At 43.4% G+C, this 18,172-nt stretch overlaps 1 protein-coding gene across 1 annotated transcript in view; it reads right to left on the bottom strand.

The window, feature by feature from the left end:
- Positions 1–3,292, bottom strand: part of CDYL (chromodomain Y like) — a 99,904-nt gene extending 96,612 nt beyond the window's left edge. Inside the window, exon 1 of the mRNA XM_044926672.2 lies at positions 2,651–3,292. Within this exon, the coding sequence (XP_044782607.1) occupies positions 2,651–2,803 (153 nt within the window). The 5' untranslated portion in view covers positions 2,804–3,292. The remainder of the gene's footprint in view (positions 1–2,650) is intronic.
- Between the last annotated feature and the right edge of the window lie 14,880 nt (positions 3,293–18,172).

Here is an 18,172-nt window from a genome sequence, read left to right as displayed (position 1 = left end):
CACGGGGGTGGGCACTGGCTGGCCCAAGGTTGGGCTCGGGGCCACGCCGTCCGGCGCCCGCAGCCCGCCGCCCCGACGGCAGTGGCGCGCCGAGCCCGTCCGGGCCGGGCCAGCCCGCCGAGGGCCGGCAGCTTGGCCAGGTGGAGCCCCCGCCCCTCCACGTGCCCGCCTCCCCCGAGGCCGCTGCCAAGACCCGGAGCCGGAGCGCGCGCCCGCTCGGCGGCAGGCTGGGGGGCGGGGGCCGGGGCGGCGCGAGGGCGCGGCCGCCTGCGCCCGGCCCGCAGCTTCCCCCGCGCCGGGCCTCCCTGTTCCTCTCGAGCGCCCGCCTCCCCAGAAGAGGAGCTGGGAGGAGGGGCCGGGCTCCGGGGAAAAGTCTGGGTTCCAAGGGAACGGGGCTGTCAGTCGTGGTTCTCCTGGGCGGGGCGGGGTGGGGACGGCGGGGACAGCTCGGTGACCGGTGATGGGCAGGCTCCCCCTGCATTCGCCGCGGGAGAGGGACATCGTGGACCGGCCCCCTGGGCACACCTGCCGGGACCCTGGACGTCTCCCCATCGTTGCGAAACGAGGAAGAGGCTGCGTGGCCCGACTGCCCCAAACGGCCGGCGACCGCCAGCCTCCCTGCGAGGAGAAGGGGACCTCGCGAGGCCCTGCGGGCCGGCCGCTTTACGTGGCCCCCCATCAAACCCAGCCCTCTCCGTCCCCGGTGCATCCTCCCCGGCCGCCCCGTTCCTGGTGCCCCGGGCTCCGGTGAACTAGAAACCGACCTCCGAAAAACAAGGCTCCTCCCACCAGTTTCCTTCTTCAAACCCCATTCGATGGTGCCCCGTACGCAGTTTAATGACCAAAAGGCTTCTCACACACGCCGCAGTCCTTCTTGCCACACCGTTCTCTACCTACAAAAGAAGCTCCCCCCAACCCGGTGAATTGGAATTCCAGCGTCCCCACGCCCACGAACGAGCGCAGCGCCTGCCCTTAAGTCACTTCAAGTCGAATTACCATTGTCCACGCCGCCTGCACCCCCTCTGCCTGGAATGCCCCCCCTTCAACCGTGAACTCCTGCTCCGACGTCACCCCAAAAGCAAAGCCTTCTGACTTCCAGGACCGAATGAGTCACCGCAGCCACTCGGAGCTCACCTCTGCGGACTCTGTTCTGTCCGCCCTTCTCTCCCACCCCCCGTTTCTAGACTACGACCTTCTCCCAGATCGCATCTTCAAGTTTGACTCTCCAGCCCCCACACTATACCTACAAAACAGGGATTTTATTCTGTGAATTGGAATCCGGGCGTCCACAGCAAAGCCCCTGACACCTAATACAGCTCTGATTCCATTATCTTACGCCTTGACAACAGTATCGCAAAGTTTCCACCTTCTCAACCCGTTCAGGAGCTAGCTCCCCTTGACCGCCCAGCCAATTCTCTCTCCCCTCCAAACACGAGCAGCTCTTTTCCTTTCACTGAACGTGTTATTTTCTACATCTGCTTATCGCCTCTCTGGCACACAAATTCATCAACCGTAGTTGTAAGCTCCTTGAAGGCAAGGACTAGCACCCTGTAGCCTCCAAGTCTCAAAGCGGTGGTCGCCCGGCTATGCCGGTGGTCCCAGACTTGCAGGAGGTGGTTCAGAGTCACACAAGCCCAATAAAACACGAATAAAAAAAAAGAGGGACCCTCAGTATAAAATGAACACACACATCTTAACTAGAAACCTCTCTACAGTCACAGACCGAAATAAATATAAAGCCCCCACTGTTACCGAGGGGAGGGGAGGAAGACCGGAGGCTGTGAAGACATCCACAACTGCTACTCTCAGATTTGGGGCTAGTCCATTTGATACACATGCGATCAAAACACAAGATTTCCCTCACTGTGGGGGAAAAGGAAGGGGGGATTACAGCATTAAAAAAAAATAAAGGTAACTCCAAAAAGCGGATGTATACAGACCTTCAATCCTGATGACCTGGATTATTTATGCTGCTGTGACCAGCATAAATATTAAGAGTAACCGCTAGGTAGAAGTCACCTCGGTAACACACCAGGAGTAAGCAAGCCATTCCCCTAAACTCATCTCTCTCTCTCTTCTCCCATGATTAGCTGGTTTCCATCTTAATTTAAGAACAAGGCAGAGAGGACCTGTACTGAAGTGCCCAACCAGTGACTGAGAAACTGAGGTCAGCTGTCCACTTTGTTCCTCTCATCCACCTAAAACACCACTGGTTTGTTTAATACTGTTTTGTGTATTTCACCTCGTTAGTTCAATCTGTCTTACTTTTAAGCAAATTCTACTCTCTCCCCTCTCTTTTTAAATATAAACATCTTAGTGGTGCCCATAACAGAAGCAAATATGTCCAAGATCATTTAAGGGCTTTAAATTTATACCACCTTTTATCAAAAAGTGAAGTTTTGCAGTAGTTACCATGACCACGTGTGTGGGTGCTGTGAAAGTACTTTCTCGGTGAATTGAGAATAAAAGTGCAATCACATCCCTAAACTCATCAAGGAAGATATCCGCATTGTGCCAAAAATACATGCGGCACAACAGTTTGTACTAGTGAAATATACAAATCTCAAATAGTACTGGAATGTCGAGAAGGAAGAAGAGGGACACGTGTGATCAAAATACACATCTACCGGTTCTAAGCTTCAGTTCTTACCTGAGGTGAGTGTGTGGTGGATACCAGCAGACACCAGCTAACTCCTTTTCCAAATTTATACGGACAGTGGGTAACGGACAGTCGGCACCACTCAAGACTCTTCAGATCAGGAGTTAAAGCCACTCCGCATCTTGGCAGAACAATGGCTAACATCTTAAATTAGAAGTTCTTTGCTTTCCCCACTCGATATCCCAACCAATCACTTCTTCCATTCTCCCAAGAATCTGCATTTCATCTACATTTGAATCCCAAGTCTCCCAAAAGGAGATGGGGGATGGGACAGGAAAGACAAAAGAAGCCAAGCTCGAGCAACCACTGCTCTCAGAGTTGGAGGCATTTTAAGGTTGGGTGGCTTGGAAAAAGGCCGATAATGATCCCCTTCATTATGCACCCCCCAGAGCAAAATCTTATCTTGGCTACCTCCACAAAAACCTAAAATTTAACTGTAGTTTTTATCAAGAAGTGACCTAAGTTCGTTGGCTTGTGCATACTGAGACCAAAGAGAAGTTAAATGCCATTCTTGTTATAGAGTATTCATCCATAAAAGTTGGGGAAATTCCTATCTCAATCACTCAAAAGAAAGTAAGACAATTTCAGGCCTTACAAAGCAAAACAGAGAAACACAGGAAACTCATAAAATGAATTCAGGTGCTAGGCCCTTTTCTGAATTTAGAGCCAACCAAGCCTTCCCTGAAAGCTTGAATTGGATACCAGTGGCCCCTGCTTTTATAGACAACCAGCAACCTTGGTTTCCTGATTTCAGCTGCTGTTTCCCTCCCTGGCAAAATCGTCAGTTTCCCCATTTCAACCAGCAACTTCTTGCCTACGTCCTTCTTAGTTCCAGGTTTTATTCTCTCCTTCGTATGGGAACAAGTGCCTAATCCGGCTGCCACGTTGCCATTTCCTGGCCAAATGCTATGACTATTTGATTTCTTTGCCCTAGCGATAGCAATTCTGAGACTTCTTCACATCTGGTTTCACCAATTTCCTCTTAGGCTGAGATTCCACCATTGGTCAAACCTCATCAATTTACATCAAGGGTTATTTTCTTCCTCAACTAGATTTAGTGTTTAACCACAATTCCTTTTTATCTTTAAGCCAAAGCTGATTCTACCAAAAGAATCCTTGTTATATGTCTTTGGTATCTTTCTTTGATGGAAGCAATTGATCAAGACTAATAAAATTTCTCATTTGTAACTTTATACATTGTTCCACCTTCTGGAAGGAGAACAGAACTAAAGTTCATAACGAGTACACAGCCTCGAGACACTGCCTTGACATTCGGTTGACTTTATAACAGGGCAGTAACTAATTCATTTTAGATTCCTGAAAAAAACATCAAATGTAAATGTTCCCTGAATTATTGTGATGGCTGGGTCATTATGTTTGTCATTCAGGGGAGACCATCCCAGTAATCTTATTACCTTCTGGCCTTTTCTAGAGAGAAAGAGATTATCAATAAGAGCAAGTGGGCAGAGATGAGTACATACAGTCTGACTGGTAACACCAGGTGCAAAGGAAGCAGTGGGACTCAGAATATGCTAAGGAACAGAGCAGGTGGGGGCTGAAACCTAAAGCAAAGAGTAAATGAATTTGAAAATAAAGCTCAGACCACACCCACAAACGGAAACATGTCCTGGGGCTTGATATTATTCAATCTCCAGTATTGCCCAGTGCAGAGGTTCGCAAATTGTGGTCCCCTGACCAGTAGCAACAGATTCACCTTGAATCTTATTAGAAGGACAAATTCTCTACCACCAGCCGCCTACTGGCACCTAGCAATCTGTTTAACAAGTTCTCCAGGCGATTCTGACGCATACTGAAGTTTGAGAAGAACTGGTTTAGAACAGTTTTCTTTGTGGTGGTGGTGGGGTTTTTGTTTTTTTTTAAATCAAGCTAGAGATTTCAAACCAGTAGTGGATCTTTAGATTATTTTAGTAGATCTTGATTAGCATTTTGAAGTGAGACAGGATGGATAGAATGGGATGGACTTGGAAAAGGAATGAGTGCATCCATGCTCCACTAGGGACTACGTTTTTGTTTAGTCACTAAGTCATGTCCAGCTCTTGTGACCCCATGGACTGTAGCCCGCCAGGCTCCTCTGTGCGTGAGATTTCCCAAGCAGGAATTCTGGGGTGGGTTGCCATTTCTTTCTCCAGGGGATCTTCCCAGGGGACTATTGTTTCCATTAAATAAACACATATTTTAAAAATATAGATAAATACGTATATGTTTATATATATGTATATACACACATATGGATATATATACACCCACATTCATACATACATATATTATTATACATTAGGTCATAATGTAAAAGACATTTCTTACACTTGATCAGGACCATAGAATTTGAAAACCACTGTTTGGCAGATGAATAACAAACCCCTGCAAAGATGGATTGTTAATTATATATGAATGGTGTAGCCAAAGTACTCTAAAACCATTTTCTTAATGATCCTCTTTTTGCAGAACAAATTATTTCTCCATAAATGCTACTAAGGTGTTCAGACCAGGCTCCTTTCTGAATTAACATGTATTATAGAGTAATATATTTTGAACTAATGAGGATTTAGGCCTTCTCTTTCCAAAGAACGTAAAAGCATTTCCAAAGAATATCCCTAGCAGACTGTGCAAAGTGAATACAGTTTAATTTGGTAAACAGCAATATTAAAAGAATGAATAAATACAAACAAAAAGGACTTGCCCTGAGCCAGAACTGTTACAAGCCCTTTGCAGATATTAACCTCTTTCATTCAATAGCACCTAATAAAAATTATAGCTAACATTTACAAAGAAGCCTTATCTTTCCATAAATCACCTTTTGGAATAGGCACAATAGTTTTCCCCAGTTCTGTTAAGTGGGGACACTAGAATTTACACTCAGGTCCAGGTAACTCTGCTTCACAGCTGCTGCTGCGGCTGCTCAGTCTCTTCAGTCGTGTCCGACTCCGTGCGACCCCACAGACGGCAGCCCACCAGGCTCCCCCGTCCCTGGGATTCTCCAGGCAAGAACAATGGAGTGGGTTGCCATTTCCTTCTCCAATGCATGAAAGTGAAAAGTGAAAGTGAAGTCGCTCAGTGTCCGACTCTTCGCGACCCCATGGACTGCAGCCCACCAGGCTCCTCCACCCATGGGATTTTCCAGGCAAGAGTACTGGAGTGGGGTGCCATTGCCTTCTCTGGCTTCACAGGTGAGGCAGTGGTAAAGAATCTGCCTAAAGCAAAGGACAAAAGGAAAGATATAAGCATCTGAATGCAGAGTTCCAAAGAATAGCAAGGAGAGATAAGAAAGCCTTCCTCAGCGATCAATGCAAAGAAATAGAGGAAAACAATAGAATGAGAAAGACTAGAGATCTCTTCAAGAAAATTAGAGATACCAAGGGAACATTTCATGCAAAGATGGGCTCAATAAAGAACAGAAATGGTATGGACCTAACAGAAGCAGAAGATATTAAGAAGAGGTGGCAAGAATACACAGGACTGTACAAAAAAGATCTTCACGACCAAGATAATCATGATGGTGTGATCACTCACCTAGGGCCAGACATCCTGGAATGTGAAGTCAAGTGGGCCTTAGAAAGCATCACTATGAACAAAGCTAGTGGAGGTGATAGAATTCCAGTTGAACTCTTTCAAATCCTGAAGACAATGCTGTGAAAGTGCTACACTCAATATGCCAGCAAATTTGGAAAACTCAGCAGTGGCCACAGGACTGGAAAAGGTCAGTTTTCATTCCAGTCCCTAAGAAAGGCAATGACAAAGAATGCTCAAACTACTGCACAATTGCACTCATCTCACACGCTACTAAAGTAATGCTCAAAATTCTCCAAGCCAGGCTTCAGCAATACGTGAACCATGAACTTCCAGATGTTCAAGCTGGTTTTAGAAAACGCAGAGGAACCAGAGATCAAATTGCTAACATCCACTGGATCATCGAAAAAGCAAAAGACTTCCAGAAAAACATCTACTTCTGCTTTATTGACTATGCCAAAGCCTTTGACTGTGTGGATCACAATAAACTGTGGACAATTCTGAAAGAGATGGGAATACCAGACCACCTGACCTGCCTCTTGAGAAACCTGTATGCAGGTCAGGAAGCAACAGTTAGAACTGGACATGGAACAACAGACTGGTTCCAAATAGGAAAAGGAGTTCGTCAAGGCTGTATGTTTTCACCCTGCTTATTTAACTTCTATGCAGAGTACATCATGAGAAATGCTGGGCTGGAAGAAATACAAGCTGGAATCAAGATTGCCGGGAGAAATATCAATAACCTCAGATATGCAGATGACACCACCCTTATGGCAGAAAGTGATGAGGAACTAAAAAACCTCTTGATGAAAGTGAAACTGGAGAGTGAAAAAGTTGGCTTGAAGCTCAACATTCAGAAAATGAGAATCATGGCATCTGGTCCCATCACTTCTTGGGAAATAGATGGGGAAACAGTGGAAACAGTGTCAGACTTTATTTTTGGGGGCTCCAAAATCACTGCAGATGGTGACTGCAGCCATGAAATTAAAAGACACTTACTCCTTGGAAGGAAAGTTATGACCAACCTAGATAGCATATTCAGAAGCAGAGACATTACTTTGCCAACAAAGGTGCGTCTAGTCAAGGCTATGGTTTTTCCTGTGGTCATGTATGGATGTGAGAGTTGGACTGTGAAGAAAGATGAAAGGAAAGTGAAAGTGAAGTCTCTCAGTCGTATCCGACTCTTTGTGACCCCATGGACACCAGGCTCCTCCGTCCATGGGATTTTCTAGACAAGAGTACTGGAGTGGGTTGCCTTTTCCTTCTCCAGGGAACTTCCCAACCCAGGGATCGAACCCAGGTCTCCCACATTGTAGACAGACGCTTTACCGTCTGAGCCACCAGTGAAGAAAGCTGAGAGCTGAAGAATTGATGCTTTTGAACTGTGGTGTTGGAGAAGATTCTTGAGAGTCCCTTGGACTGCAAGGAGATCCAAACAGTCCATTCTGAAGGAGATCAGCCCTGGGATTTCTTTGGAAGGAATGATGCTAAAGCTGAAACTCCAGTCCTTTGGCCACCTCATGCGAAGAGTTGACTCATTGGAAAAGACTCTGATGCTGGGAGGGATTGGGGGCAGGAGGAGAAGGGGACGACAGAGAATGAGATGGCTGGATGGCATTACCAACTCTATGGAGGTTAGTTTGAGTGAACTCTGGGAGTTGGTGATGGACAGGGAGGCCTGGTTTGCTGCAATTCATGGGGTCACAAAGAGTCGGACACGACTAAGCAACTGAACTGAACCGAACTGAACCAGTGGAGGAGACGCAAGAGACTCAGGTTCTCTCCCTGGGTCAGGAGGATCCCTTGGAGGAAGACATGGCAACACCTCCAGGGTTCCTGAATGGAGAAGCCCATGGACAGAGGAGCCTGGCGGGCTGCAGTCCACGGGGCCGCAGAGAGTCGGACACGACTCAGCACAACAGCACCTGGGTACCTCTGCTGTCCGAGCTCAGTGTCTTTGTTACCACCCTTTAGTCATTCATTCAGGAAATAGTTCTTGTCCACTTGTTGTGTGCCACGGGGCTTCCTGGTGGCTCAGCTGGGAAAGAATCTGCCAGCAATGCAGAGTTCAATCCTTGACTTGGAAAGAGCCCCTGGAGAAGGGAGTGGTTTTCTTACTTGGAGAATATCATTGACAGAGGAGCTTGGTGGGCTGAGGTCCATGGCGTCCCAAACAGTTGGACACAACTGAGCGACTAAGCACATGTTGTGTGCCAGGCTCCTTGCTAATCAGTGTATATACAATCATCCCTGCTCTCAAGCAACTAATCTTCTATTGCAAAAGATAAGCTTTAAATAGTCAGGAAAAACTGTTATAAAATGAAGGGAAATTGCAGGAAGCTGTGAGCACACATGACCTGGCCACGAGTCTGCTCTGCTGCTTCCCCAAAGACAGTGTCCCTCAGCCCATGGACACTCCAGACATGCTCAGACACCAGAAGAGCCGGATTACGGAAAAGCTATGTTCAAACAATTTGATACCCACCAAAAAAACACATCGAAGTAGCCATCATGGGAGGAATCAACATTTTTACTTGCACATGATTGCCTTATAGTTTAGCCTTTAAAAATGAAATATTACACATTCTAAATTACTTAATGCACTGGTCATAGCAAACACCCTCTTCCAACAACACAAGAGAAGACTCTACACATAGACATCACCAGATGGTCAACACCGAAATCAGATTGATTATATCCTTTGCAGTCAAAGATGGAGAAGCTCTAAACAGTCAGCAAAAACAAGACTGGGAGCTGACTGTGGCTCAGATCATGAACTCCTTATTGCCAAATTCAGACTTGAAGGAAGTGGGGAAAACCACTAGACCATTCAGGTATGACCTAAATCAAATTCCTTATGACTATACAGTGGAAGTGAGAAATAGATTTAAGGGACTAGATCTGATAGACAGAGTGCCTGATGAACTATGGACGGAGGTTCATGACATTGTATAGGAGACAGGGAGAAAGACCATCTCCAAGAAAAAGAAATGCAAGAAAGCAAAATGGCTGTCTGAGGAGGCCTTATAAATAGCTGTGTAAAGAAGAGAGGTGAAAGGCAAAGGAGAAAAGGAAAGATATTCCCATTTGAATGCAGAGTTCCAAAGAATAGCAAGGAGAGATAAGAAAGCCTTCCTCAGCGATCAATGCAAAGGAATAGAGGAAAACAATAGAATGGGAAAGACTAGAGATCTCTTCAAGAAAATTAGAGATACCAAGGGAACATTTCATGCAAAGATGGGCTCAATAAAGAACAGAAATGGTATGGACCTAACAGAAGCAGAAGATATTAAGAAGAGGTGGCAAGAATACACAGAAGAACTGTACAAAGATCTTCACGTCCCAGATAATCATGAAGGTGTGATCACTCACACTCACCTACAGCCAGACATCCTGGAATGTGAAGTCAGGTAGGCCTTAGGAAGCATCACTACGAACAAAGCTAGTGGAGGTGATGGAATTCCAGTTGAGCTATTTCAATTCCTAAAAGATGATGCTGTGAAAGTGCTGCACTCAATATGTCAGCAAATTTGGAAAACTCAGCAGTGGCCACAGGACTGGAAAAGGTCAGTTTTCATTCCAATCCCAAAGAAAGGCAATGCCAAAGAATGCTCAAACTACCACACAATTGCACTCATCTCACACGCTAGTAAAATAATGCTCAAAATTCTCCTGATGTTGAAGCTGAAACTCCAATAGTTTGGCCACCTGATGCGAAGAGCTGACTCATTTGAAAAGACCCTGATGCTGGGAAAAATTGAAGGCAGGAGGAGAAGGGGACGACAGAGGATGAGATGGTTGGATGGCATCACCGACTCAATGGACATGGGTTTGGGTAGACTCTGGGAGTTGGTGATGGACAGGGAGGCCTGGTGTGCTGCAATTCATGGGGTCACAAAGAGTCAGACATGACTGATCAATTGAACTGAACTGAAATTACTTAAAGAATAATTTTAAAAGACCTGTGTACCCATGCCCCAGCTTAAGAATATTTCCTTATTCTAGCCAATACTTGAAGACAGTGGAATAATTTATGGAAGGGGGGGAGTACACCATATTTTGTTAGTATTCAGGGCGTGTTTAGGACTTCCCACGTGGCACCAGTGGTAAAGAACCCACCTGCCAATGCAGGTGAGGCGTAAGAAACCTGGGTCCGATCCCTGGGTTGGGAAGATCCCCTGGAGGCGAGCACAACAACCCACTCCAGTATTCTTGCCTGGAGAATCCCATGGACAAAGGAGCCTGGTGGGCTGCAGTGCATGGGGTTGAAAAGACTCAGACATGAGTGAAGCAACTTAGCACGCATGCAGCTGTTTTTAATAGTTTTTTTTATCATGAATTTAGATTTACAGAAAAATTGCAATGATAGTATGAAGATTCCCACATATTCCCCACAGCATTTCCCCTATTATTAGTTTTATTACTTATGTATTTCTTGGCCACACCTTGTGGATTGGAGGATCATAGTTCCCCAACTGGAGATTGAACCTGTGTCCTACGCACTGGGAGCCAGGAGCCTTAACCACTGGACTGCCAGGGAAGTCCCTCCCGTGTTATTAACACCTCACGTTAGCATGGCACACCTGCCACAATTAATGAGCCAACACCAGTACATTTTTGTTAACTAAGGTCTTTATTTCGATTTCCCTAGTTTTTCCTAATGTCCATTTTCTGTTCCAGGGTCTCATTCAAGTCCCCGCGTACACTTAATGATTGTGTCCCCTTAGGCTGTGACAGTTTCACAGATTTTTCCCCTTGTTTCTGATGATCTTGGCATTTTTGAAGAGTCTTGGTTGGATATTGTGTAAAATGGCCCTCAAACGGGATTTGTCTGATGTTTTCCTCATAATTAGACTGGGTTATGTGTTTTGAAGAGGAGACCACAGAGGTACAATGCCTTTCTCATCATATCAAAAGCACAGACTATCAGCACAACTTCTCACTGCTGATGTTGGCCTTGATCATCTGGTTAACACAGGGCTTGGCAGGCTTCCCCAGTAAAGTTACTTGCCCCACCCCTGCCCTTTCAGTTCTGCCTGTTTGGGAAGGAGTTACAACAGGCAACACACACGCAACAAGCAAGGACCCATCCTCCTCCTGGAAGGCAGGATGTCTGCAAAAATTACCTGGACTTCTTCTGCACAGAGTTCTCCCACACTTACTAATTTATTCAGTCATTTCTTTGATCATGAATTCCCGGATATTTATTTTGTACTCAGGGTTGTAACACACACTTCCTTACTCGTAGTGTTATGCTGATTGTTCCAACCTGGGCCACTTGGAGCTTTTTTTGGCTCTTGTGGGATGGGTGTGTGTGCGTGGGTGTGTGCGTGTGGTTCTTTACTTCCTGACATTGTTAGATGCTCCAGGCTCAACTTGCATATGTTCTGCACCAGTTCTAGAACCAGCCGTTTCTCCAAGTAGCCATGGTTCCTCTTACTGAAGAATCATTAATAGGAAGCAAGGTCTGGGTGCCAGGTATGCACATTACTACTGGGACTTTTTTGAGTTTTGATTAGGTGGTAACAAAGCTAATGAGCTAGAATCTAAAGGATGAACTAGGTAAGAAGATGGCGGAGATGGCCCCAGGCTGAGGAAAGAATGTGTGCAGAGGTCTTAGACGTGGAAGGAGCAGGTCTTTGAGAATCTGAAAAGAGCTCCTAGGGCTGGCATGCAGAGAACCGGAAGAAGAATGTAGAATGGAATTAGCAGTCAGGCAAGTCTGGGGGGTCATGAAAACGCCCTGGGTGTCTTGAGCAATGATCTGACCCATATTTTTGAAAAGCTTGGCTCTGTGAAGAACAGGTGGTTGGGGCAAAGTAGTTAGGGAATGATTACCCTATTACCTTAACTTCAATGCTTATTTTTTAGGTATCAGCTTATTTCCAAATAAATTCTGGTGAATGCTTTGCTGACACCAAGCGCATGCCCGGCCTGATCTGAGGTGATGAGCAGCGCCTTTAGGACCTCCAGTGCAACACTGAATAGAAGTGGCCGGAGGGGACATCTTTTCTTGATTTTAATTACTGGGGGAAATTTTTCACTATTAAGAGTGATATTTGTTAAAGAAATATTATAGGCATCTTTAATCAGATTAAGGAAATTCCTTTCTAATACTAATTTTCTAAACTTTTAAAATTGTGAATGTATATTGAATTTTATCATCTGTTGAAATGGTCATATGATTTCATCCCTTCATTTTATAAACATGTTGACTTGCACTAATTATTCTCAATTTTAAATCAATTTTCTCTTTCTGGAATAAACCAAAACTTTGGGTTGGCTGTATCATGCTTTTATACATTGCTAATGTTGTTATGCTAGTGATGTGGATTATGAATCCGTGTTCATGAGGAAGCTTGGCCTGGAATTGTCCTTTCATATGTTCCTGTCAGGATTTGACAGCGAGGTTATGCATCTCTCAGAAGAGGAGCTGACATGCGCTTCCTCCTTCCCAGCGTTCAGTTTCTGTATAAACGCCATTATTTCTTCTTTTATCATCTGTATGCATGCACTTGTAAAGTCATCTGTCCTGGAGCATTCTTGTTGAAAGGCTTTAAGTTATAGATTCAAATTTACTGATGAAGGAATATTCAGGTTTTCTATTTCTTCCTATGTCAATTTATCCATTTATCGAAATTTTCAAATTTAATGGCATGAAATTGTTCAGAAGGTTTTAATATTGTTAGGGTCAGTCTGTTTTTCATTTTTCACGTTTCGTGTGACTTCTTTTATCAGTCTTGCCAACGCTATATTCACTTATTAGTCTTTTGAAAATACTGACTTTGGACGTCGTTGATTCTATTTGGCTATCAGAGAATCTAGTCTCTGTTCTATTTCACTACGCTCTTTCCATTATTATCTCCTTTTCACTTTGAGTTTTATTTGCCATTATTTTTCTAATTTCTTTAAATGCCTTTGTTCATTGACTTTTAGTCTTTCCAAATGCATGTCTTTAAACCTATAAATTCCTCTGCATCCCCAAAGTCTTGATAATTTACATTTTCATTAAGTTCAAACCTGATTTCCACTTCCACTGTGTTTTCTCCTTTGACTTATGGGTTATTAGAAGTATGCTTTTAATCTTAAAATAGAGAAATTTTCTAGGTTTTTTTATGTTATTTGATTTATTATTTAATGGCATTGTAGTAAAAAAACATAATCTATAGAATTTCAATCCTTTGGATATATGTTATAATGAATTTTATATATGAATATATATTCAGGTTTAGTATTTATGTTATTCAAATCATCTATCAGGATAGGTGTGTTAAACTTTCCTAAATATGATTATGAATCTGTTTTTATGTTTTTTTAGTCCACTTATTTTTTACTTTACATGTTTTGAAGCTATTTATTAGGTACATACAAGTATAAACTGTTATATCTTGCTACTAAATGAAGCATTTTATTATTGAGTGAGTGAGTGAAGTCGCTCAGTCGTGTCCGACTCTTTGTGACCCCACGGACTGTAGCCTACCAGGCTCCTCCATCCATGGGATTTTCCAGGCAAGAATGCTGGAGTGGGTTGCCAATTCCTTCTCCAGGAGATCTTCCCGACCCAGGGATTGAACCCAGGTCTCCTGCATTGTAGGTAGACGCCTTACCGTCTGAGCCACCAGGGAAGTCCAAGATACTAATCATGCTTTTGACTTTATGTCTATTTTGGCTTATATTAAGATACCTGTAACCAACTTTTAAAAATTTATGTTTATATGATAGTTAAATCTTTCTCCATCTTTGTATTTTTAAACTTTCTGTATCCTTATGCTTTAGATATGTCTCTCATAAGCAGCAATTTTATCTTTAAATTCCATATGACAACCTTTAAGTGTTTTTATTGGGGAGTTTAATCCAGCAAATTTGGAAAACTCAGCAGTGGCCACAGGACTGGAAAAGGTCAGTTTTCATTCCAATCCCAAAGAAAGGCAATGCCAAAGAATGCTCAAACTACCACACAATTGCACTCATCTCACACGCTAGTAAAGTAATGCTCAAAATTCTCCAAGCCAAGCTCCAGCAATACATGAACCGTGAACTTCCTGATGTTCAAGCTGGTTTTAGAAAAGGCAGAGGAACCAGAGATCAAATTGCCAACATCCACTGGATCATGGGAAAAGCAAGAGAGTTCCAGAAAAGCATCTATTTCTGCTTTATTGACTATGCCAAAGCCTTTGACTGTGTGGATCACAATAAACTGTGGACAATTCTGAAAGAGATGGGAATACCAGACCACCTGATCTGCCTCTTGAGAAATTTGTATGCAGGTCAGGAAGCAACAGTTAGAACTGGACATGGAACAACAGAATGGTTCCAAATAGGAAAAGGAGTTCATCAAGGCTGTATATTGTCACCCTGTTTATTTAACTTATATGCAGAGTACATCATGAGAAATGCTGGACTGGAAGAAACACAAGCTGGAATCAAGATTGCCGGGAGAAATATCAATAACCTCAGATATGCAGATGACACCACCCTTATGGCAGAAAGTGAGGAGGAACTAAAAAGCCTCTTGATGAAAGTGAAAGTGGAGAGTGAAAAAGTTGGCTTAAAGCTCAACATTCATAAAATGAAAATCATGGCATCTGGTCCCATCACTTCATGGCAAATAGATGGGGAAACAGTGGAAACAGTGTCAGACTTTATTTTTGGGGGCTCCAAAATCACTGCAGATGGTGACTGCAGCCATGAAATTAAAAGACGCTTACTCCTTGGAAGGAAAGTTATGACCAACCTAGACAGCATATTCAAAAGCAGAGACATTACTTTGCCAACAAAGGTCCGGCTAGTCAAGGCTATGGTTTTTCCTGTGGTCATGTATGGATGTGAGAGTTGGACTGTGAAGAAAGCTGAGCGCTGAAGAATTGATGCTTTTGAACTGTGGTGTTGGAGAAGACTCTTGAGAGTCCCTTGGACTGCAAGGAGATCCAACCAGTCCATTCTGAAGGAGGTCAGCCCTGAGATTTCTTTGGAAGAAATGATGCTGAAGCTGAAACTCCAGTCCTTTGGCCACCTCATGCGAAGAGTTGACTCATTGGAAAAGACTCCGATGCTGGGAGGGATTGGGGGCAGGAGGAGAAGGGGATGACAGAGGATGAGATGGCTGGATGGCATCACTAACTCGATGGACGTGAGTCTGGGTGAACTCTGGGAGTTGGTGATGGACAGGGAGGCCTGGCGTGCTGTGATTCATGGAGTCACAAAGAGTCGGACACAACTGAGCGACTGATCCAATCTGATCTAATCCATTTCCATTTAAAGTAATTACTAATATGTGTAGTTTTGATTCTACAATATTATATAGGTTTTTCTGTTTATCCTGCCTATTCTATATTTTTTCCCCTTCATTGATTTGTTTCAGATTGAGAACTTTAAAAAGAATTATTCTATCTTTTTTCTTCTTACCTTGGAAGTCATATGTTCTTTTACAAATTCTATAGTGGTAACTCTAGAACTTATAAAAGTATCTTTCTCTTAAATAACTGTAATAGTAATATTACTCTTTTATATAGCCAACATTTATTTAGATTCACCCAACATATTTAACCTTTTTAATTGCCCCTCATTCTTTTTACTGTATTTCTAGTTTACTGTCTGGAGTAATTTTCCTTCTGCTTGAAAAATAATATTTTATTTGTTGAAGATTGCTGCTGATGAATTCTCTCATTTTTGTTTCTCTGAGCATATCTATTTTATGTTTATGAAAGAGAATGTCACATAGTATAGGATTCAAGGTTGGCAATTTTCTTTTTCTTTTTTTATAATTAAATAATTAAAGGATTTCTCTGGTGGTCCAGTGGCTAAGATTCTGAGCTCCCAATGTGCTGGGGGCCTGGATTTGATTCCTGGTTAGGGAACTAGATCCCACATGCCACAACCAAGACCCAAGACAGCCAACAATAAATAATAAATACAATAAATATATTTTTAAAACCCCAAAGCAACAACAAAAAATCACCAAGCTTTCCCCACAGCATTATTAAGATATTATTGATGTTTAATACCGTGTTTCAAACTGTGGTGTTAGAGAAGACTCTTGAGGGTCTGTTGGACAGCAAGGAGATCAAACCAGCCAATCCTAAAGGAAATAAACCCTGAATATTCATTGGAAGGACTGAAGCTGAAGCTCCAATACTTTGGCCTCCTGAGACAGGAGCCAACTCATTGGAAAAGACCCTGATGCTGGGAGATTGAAGGCAGGAGAAGAAGGGGACGACAGAGGATGACATGGTTAGATAGCATCATCAACTCAAAGGACATGAATTTGAGCAAACCCAGGGAGATGGTGGGAGAGGAGGAGCCTGGCGTGCTGCAGTCCAAGGGGTCGAAGAGTCAGACATGACTTAGCAACTGAACAACAACACATTGTGTAGACTTAAGGTGTAGAACATGATGATTTTATATATATATATATATAGACAAAGTGATTAATACTATAAAGTTAGTTGACACCTCTGTCACCTCTCGTAAATACATTTTGTGTGTGTGTGTGGTTAGAACAGTTAAGATCTACTCTTACAACTTTAAGGTATATATTACACAAAAAGCAAAGGAGAAAAGGAAAGATAGAAGCATCTGAATGCAGAGTTCCAAAGAATAGCAAGAAGCAATAAGAAAGCCTTCCTCAGTGAGCAATGCAAAGAAATAGAGGAAAACAACAGAATGGGAATGACTAGGGATCTCTTCAAGAAAATTAGAGATACCAAGGGAACATTTCATGCAAAAATAGGCTCGATAAAGGACAGAAATCGTATGGACCTAACAGAAGCACAAGATATTAAGAAGAGGTGGCAAGAATACACAGAAGAACTGTACAAAAAAGATCTTCACGACCCAGATAATCACGATGGTGTGATCAGCGACCTAGAGCCAGACATCCTGGAATGTGAAGTCAAGTGGGCCTTGGAAAGCATCACTATGAACAAAGCTAGTGGAGGTGATGGAATTCCAGTTGAGCTATTCCAAACCCTGAAAGATGATGCTGTGAAAGTGCTACACTCAATATGCCAGCAAATTTGGAAAACTCAGCAGTGGCCACAGGACTGGAAAAGGTCAGTTTTCATTCCAGTCCCAAAGAAAGGCAATGCCAAAGAATGCTCAAACTACCGCACAATTGCACTCATCTCACACGCTACTAAAGTAATGCTCAAAATTCTCCAAGCCAGGCTTCAGCAATACGTGAACCGTGAACTTCCTGATGTTCAAGCTGGATTTAGAAAAGGCAGAGGAACCAGAGATCAAATTGCCAACATCCACTGGATCATGGGAAAAGCAAGAGAGTTCCAGAAAAGCATCTATTTCTGCTTTATTGACTATGCCAAAGCCTTTGACTGTGTGGATCACAATAAACTGTGGACAATTCTGAAAGAGATGGGAATACCAGACCACCTGATCTGCCTCTTGAGAAATTTGTATGCAGGTCAGGAAGCAACAGTTAGAACTGGGCATGGAACAACAGACTGGTTCCAAATAGGATAAGGAGTTCGTCAAGGCTGTATGTTGTCACCCTGTTTATTTAACTTACATGCAGAGTACATCATGAGAAACGCTGGACTGGAAGAAACACAAGCTGGAATCAAGATTGCCGGGAGAAATATCAATAACCTCAGATATGCAGATGACACCACCCTTATGGCAGAAAGTGAAGAGGAACTCAAAAGCCTCTTGATGAAAGTGAAAGTGAAGAGTGAAAAAGTTGGCTTAAAGCTCAACATTCAGAAAACGAAGATCATGGCATCTGGTCCCATCACTTCATGGGAAATAGATGGGGAAACAGTGGAAACAGTGTCAGACTTTATTTTTGGGGGCTCCAAAATCACTGCAGATGGTGACTGCAGCCATGAAATTAAAAGACGCTTACTCCTTGGAAGGAAAGTTATGACCAACCTAGACAGCATATTCAAAAGCAGAGACATTACTTTGCCAACAAAAGTTCGTCTAGTCAAGGCTATGGTTTTTCCTGTGGTCATGTATGGATGTGAGAGT

Source organism: Bubalus bubalis, chromosome 2 (genome assembly GCF_019923935.1).
Source record: "Bubalus bubalis isolate 160015118507 breed Murrah chromosome 2, NDDB_SH_1, whole genome shotgun sequence".
Taxonomy (NCBI): domain Eukaryota; kingdom Metazoa; phylum Chordata; class Mammalia; order Artiodactyla; family Bovidae; genus Bubalus; species Bubalus bubalis.
Note: the sequence above shows the minus strand (reverse complement) of the source record. Positions and strands in the feature narration are given on the sequence as shown.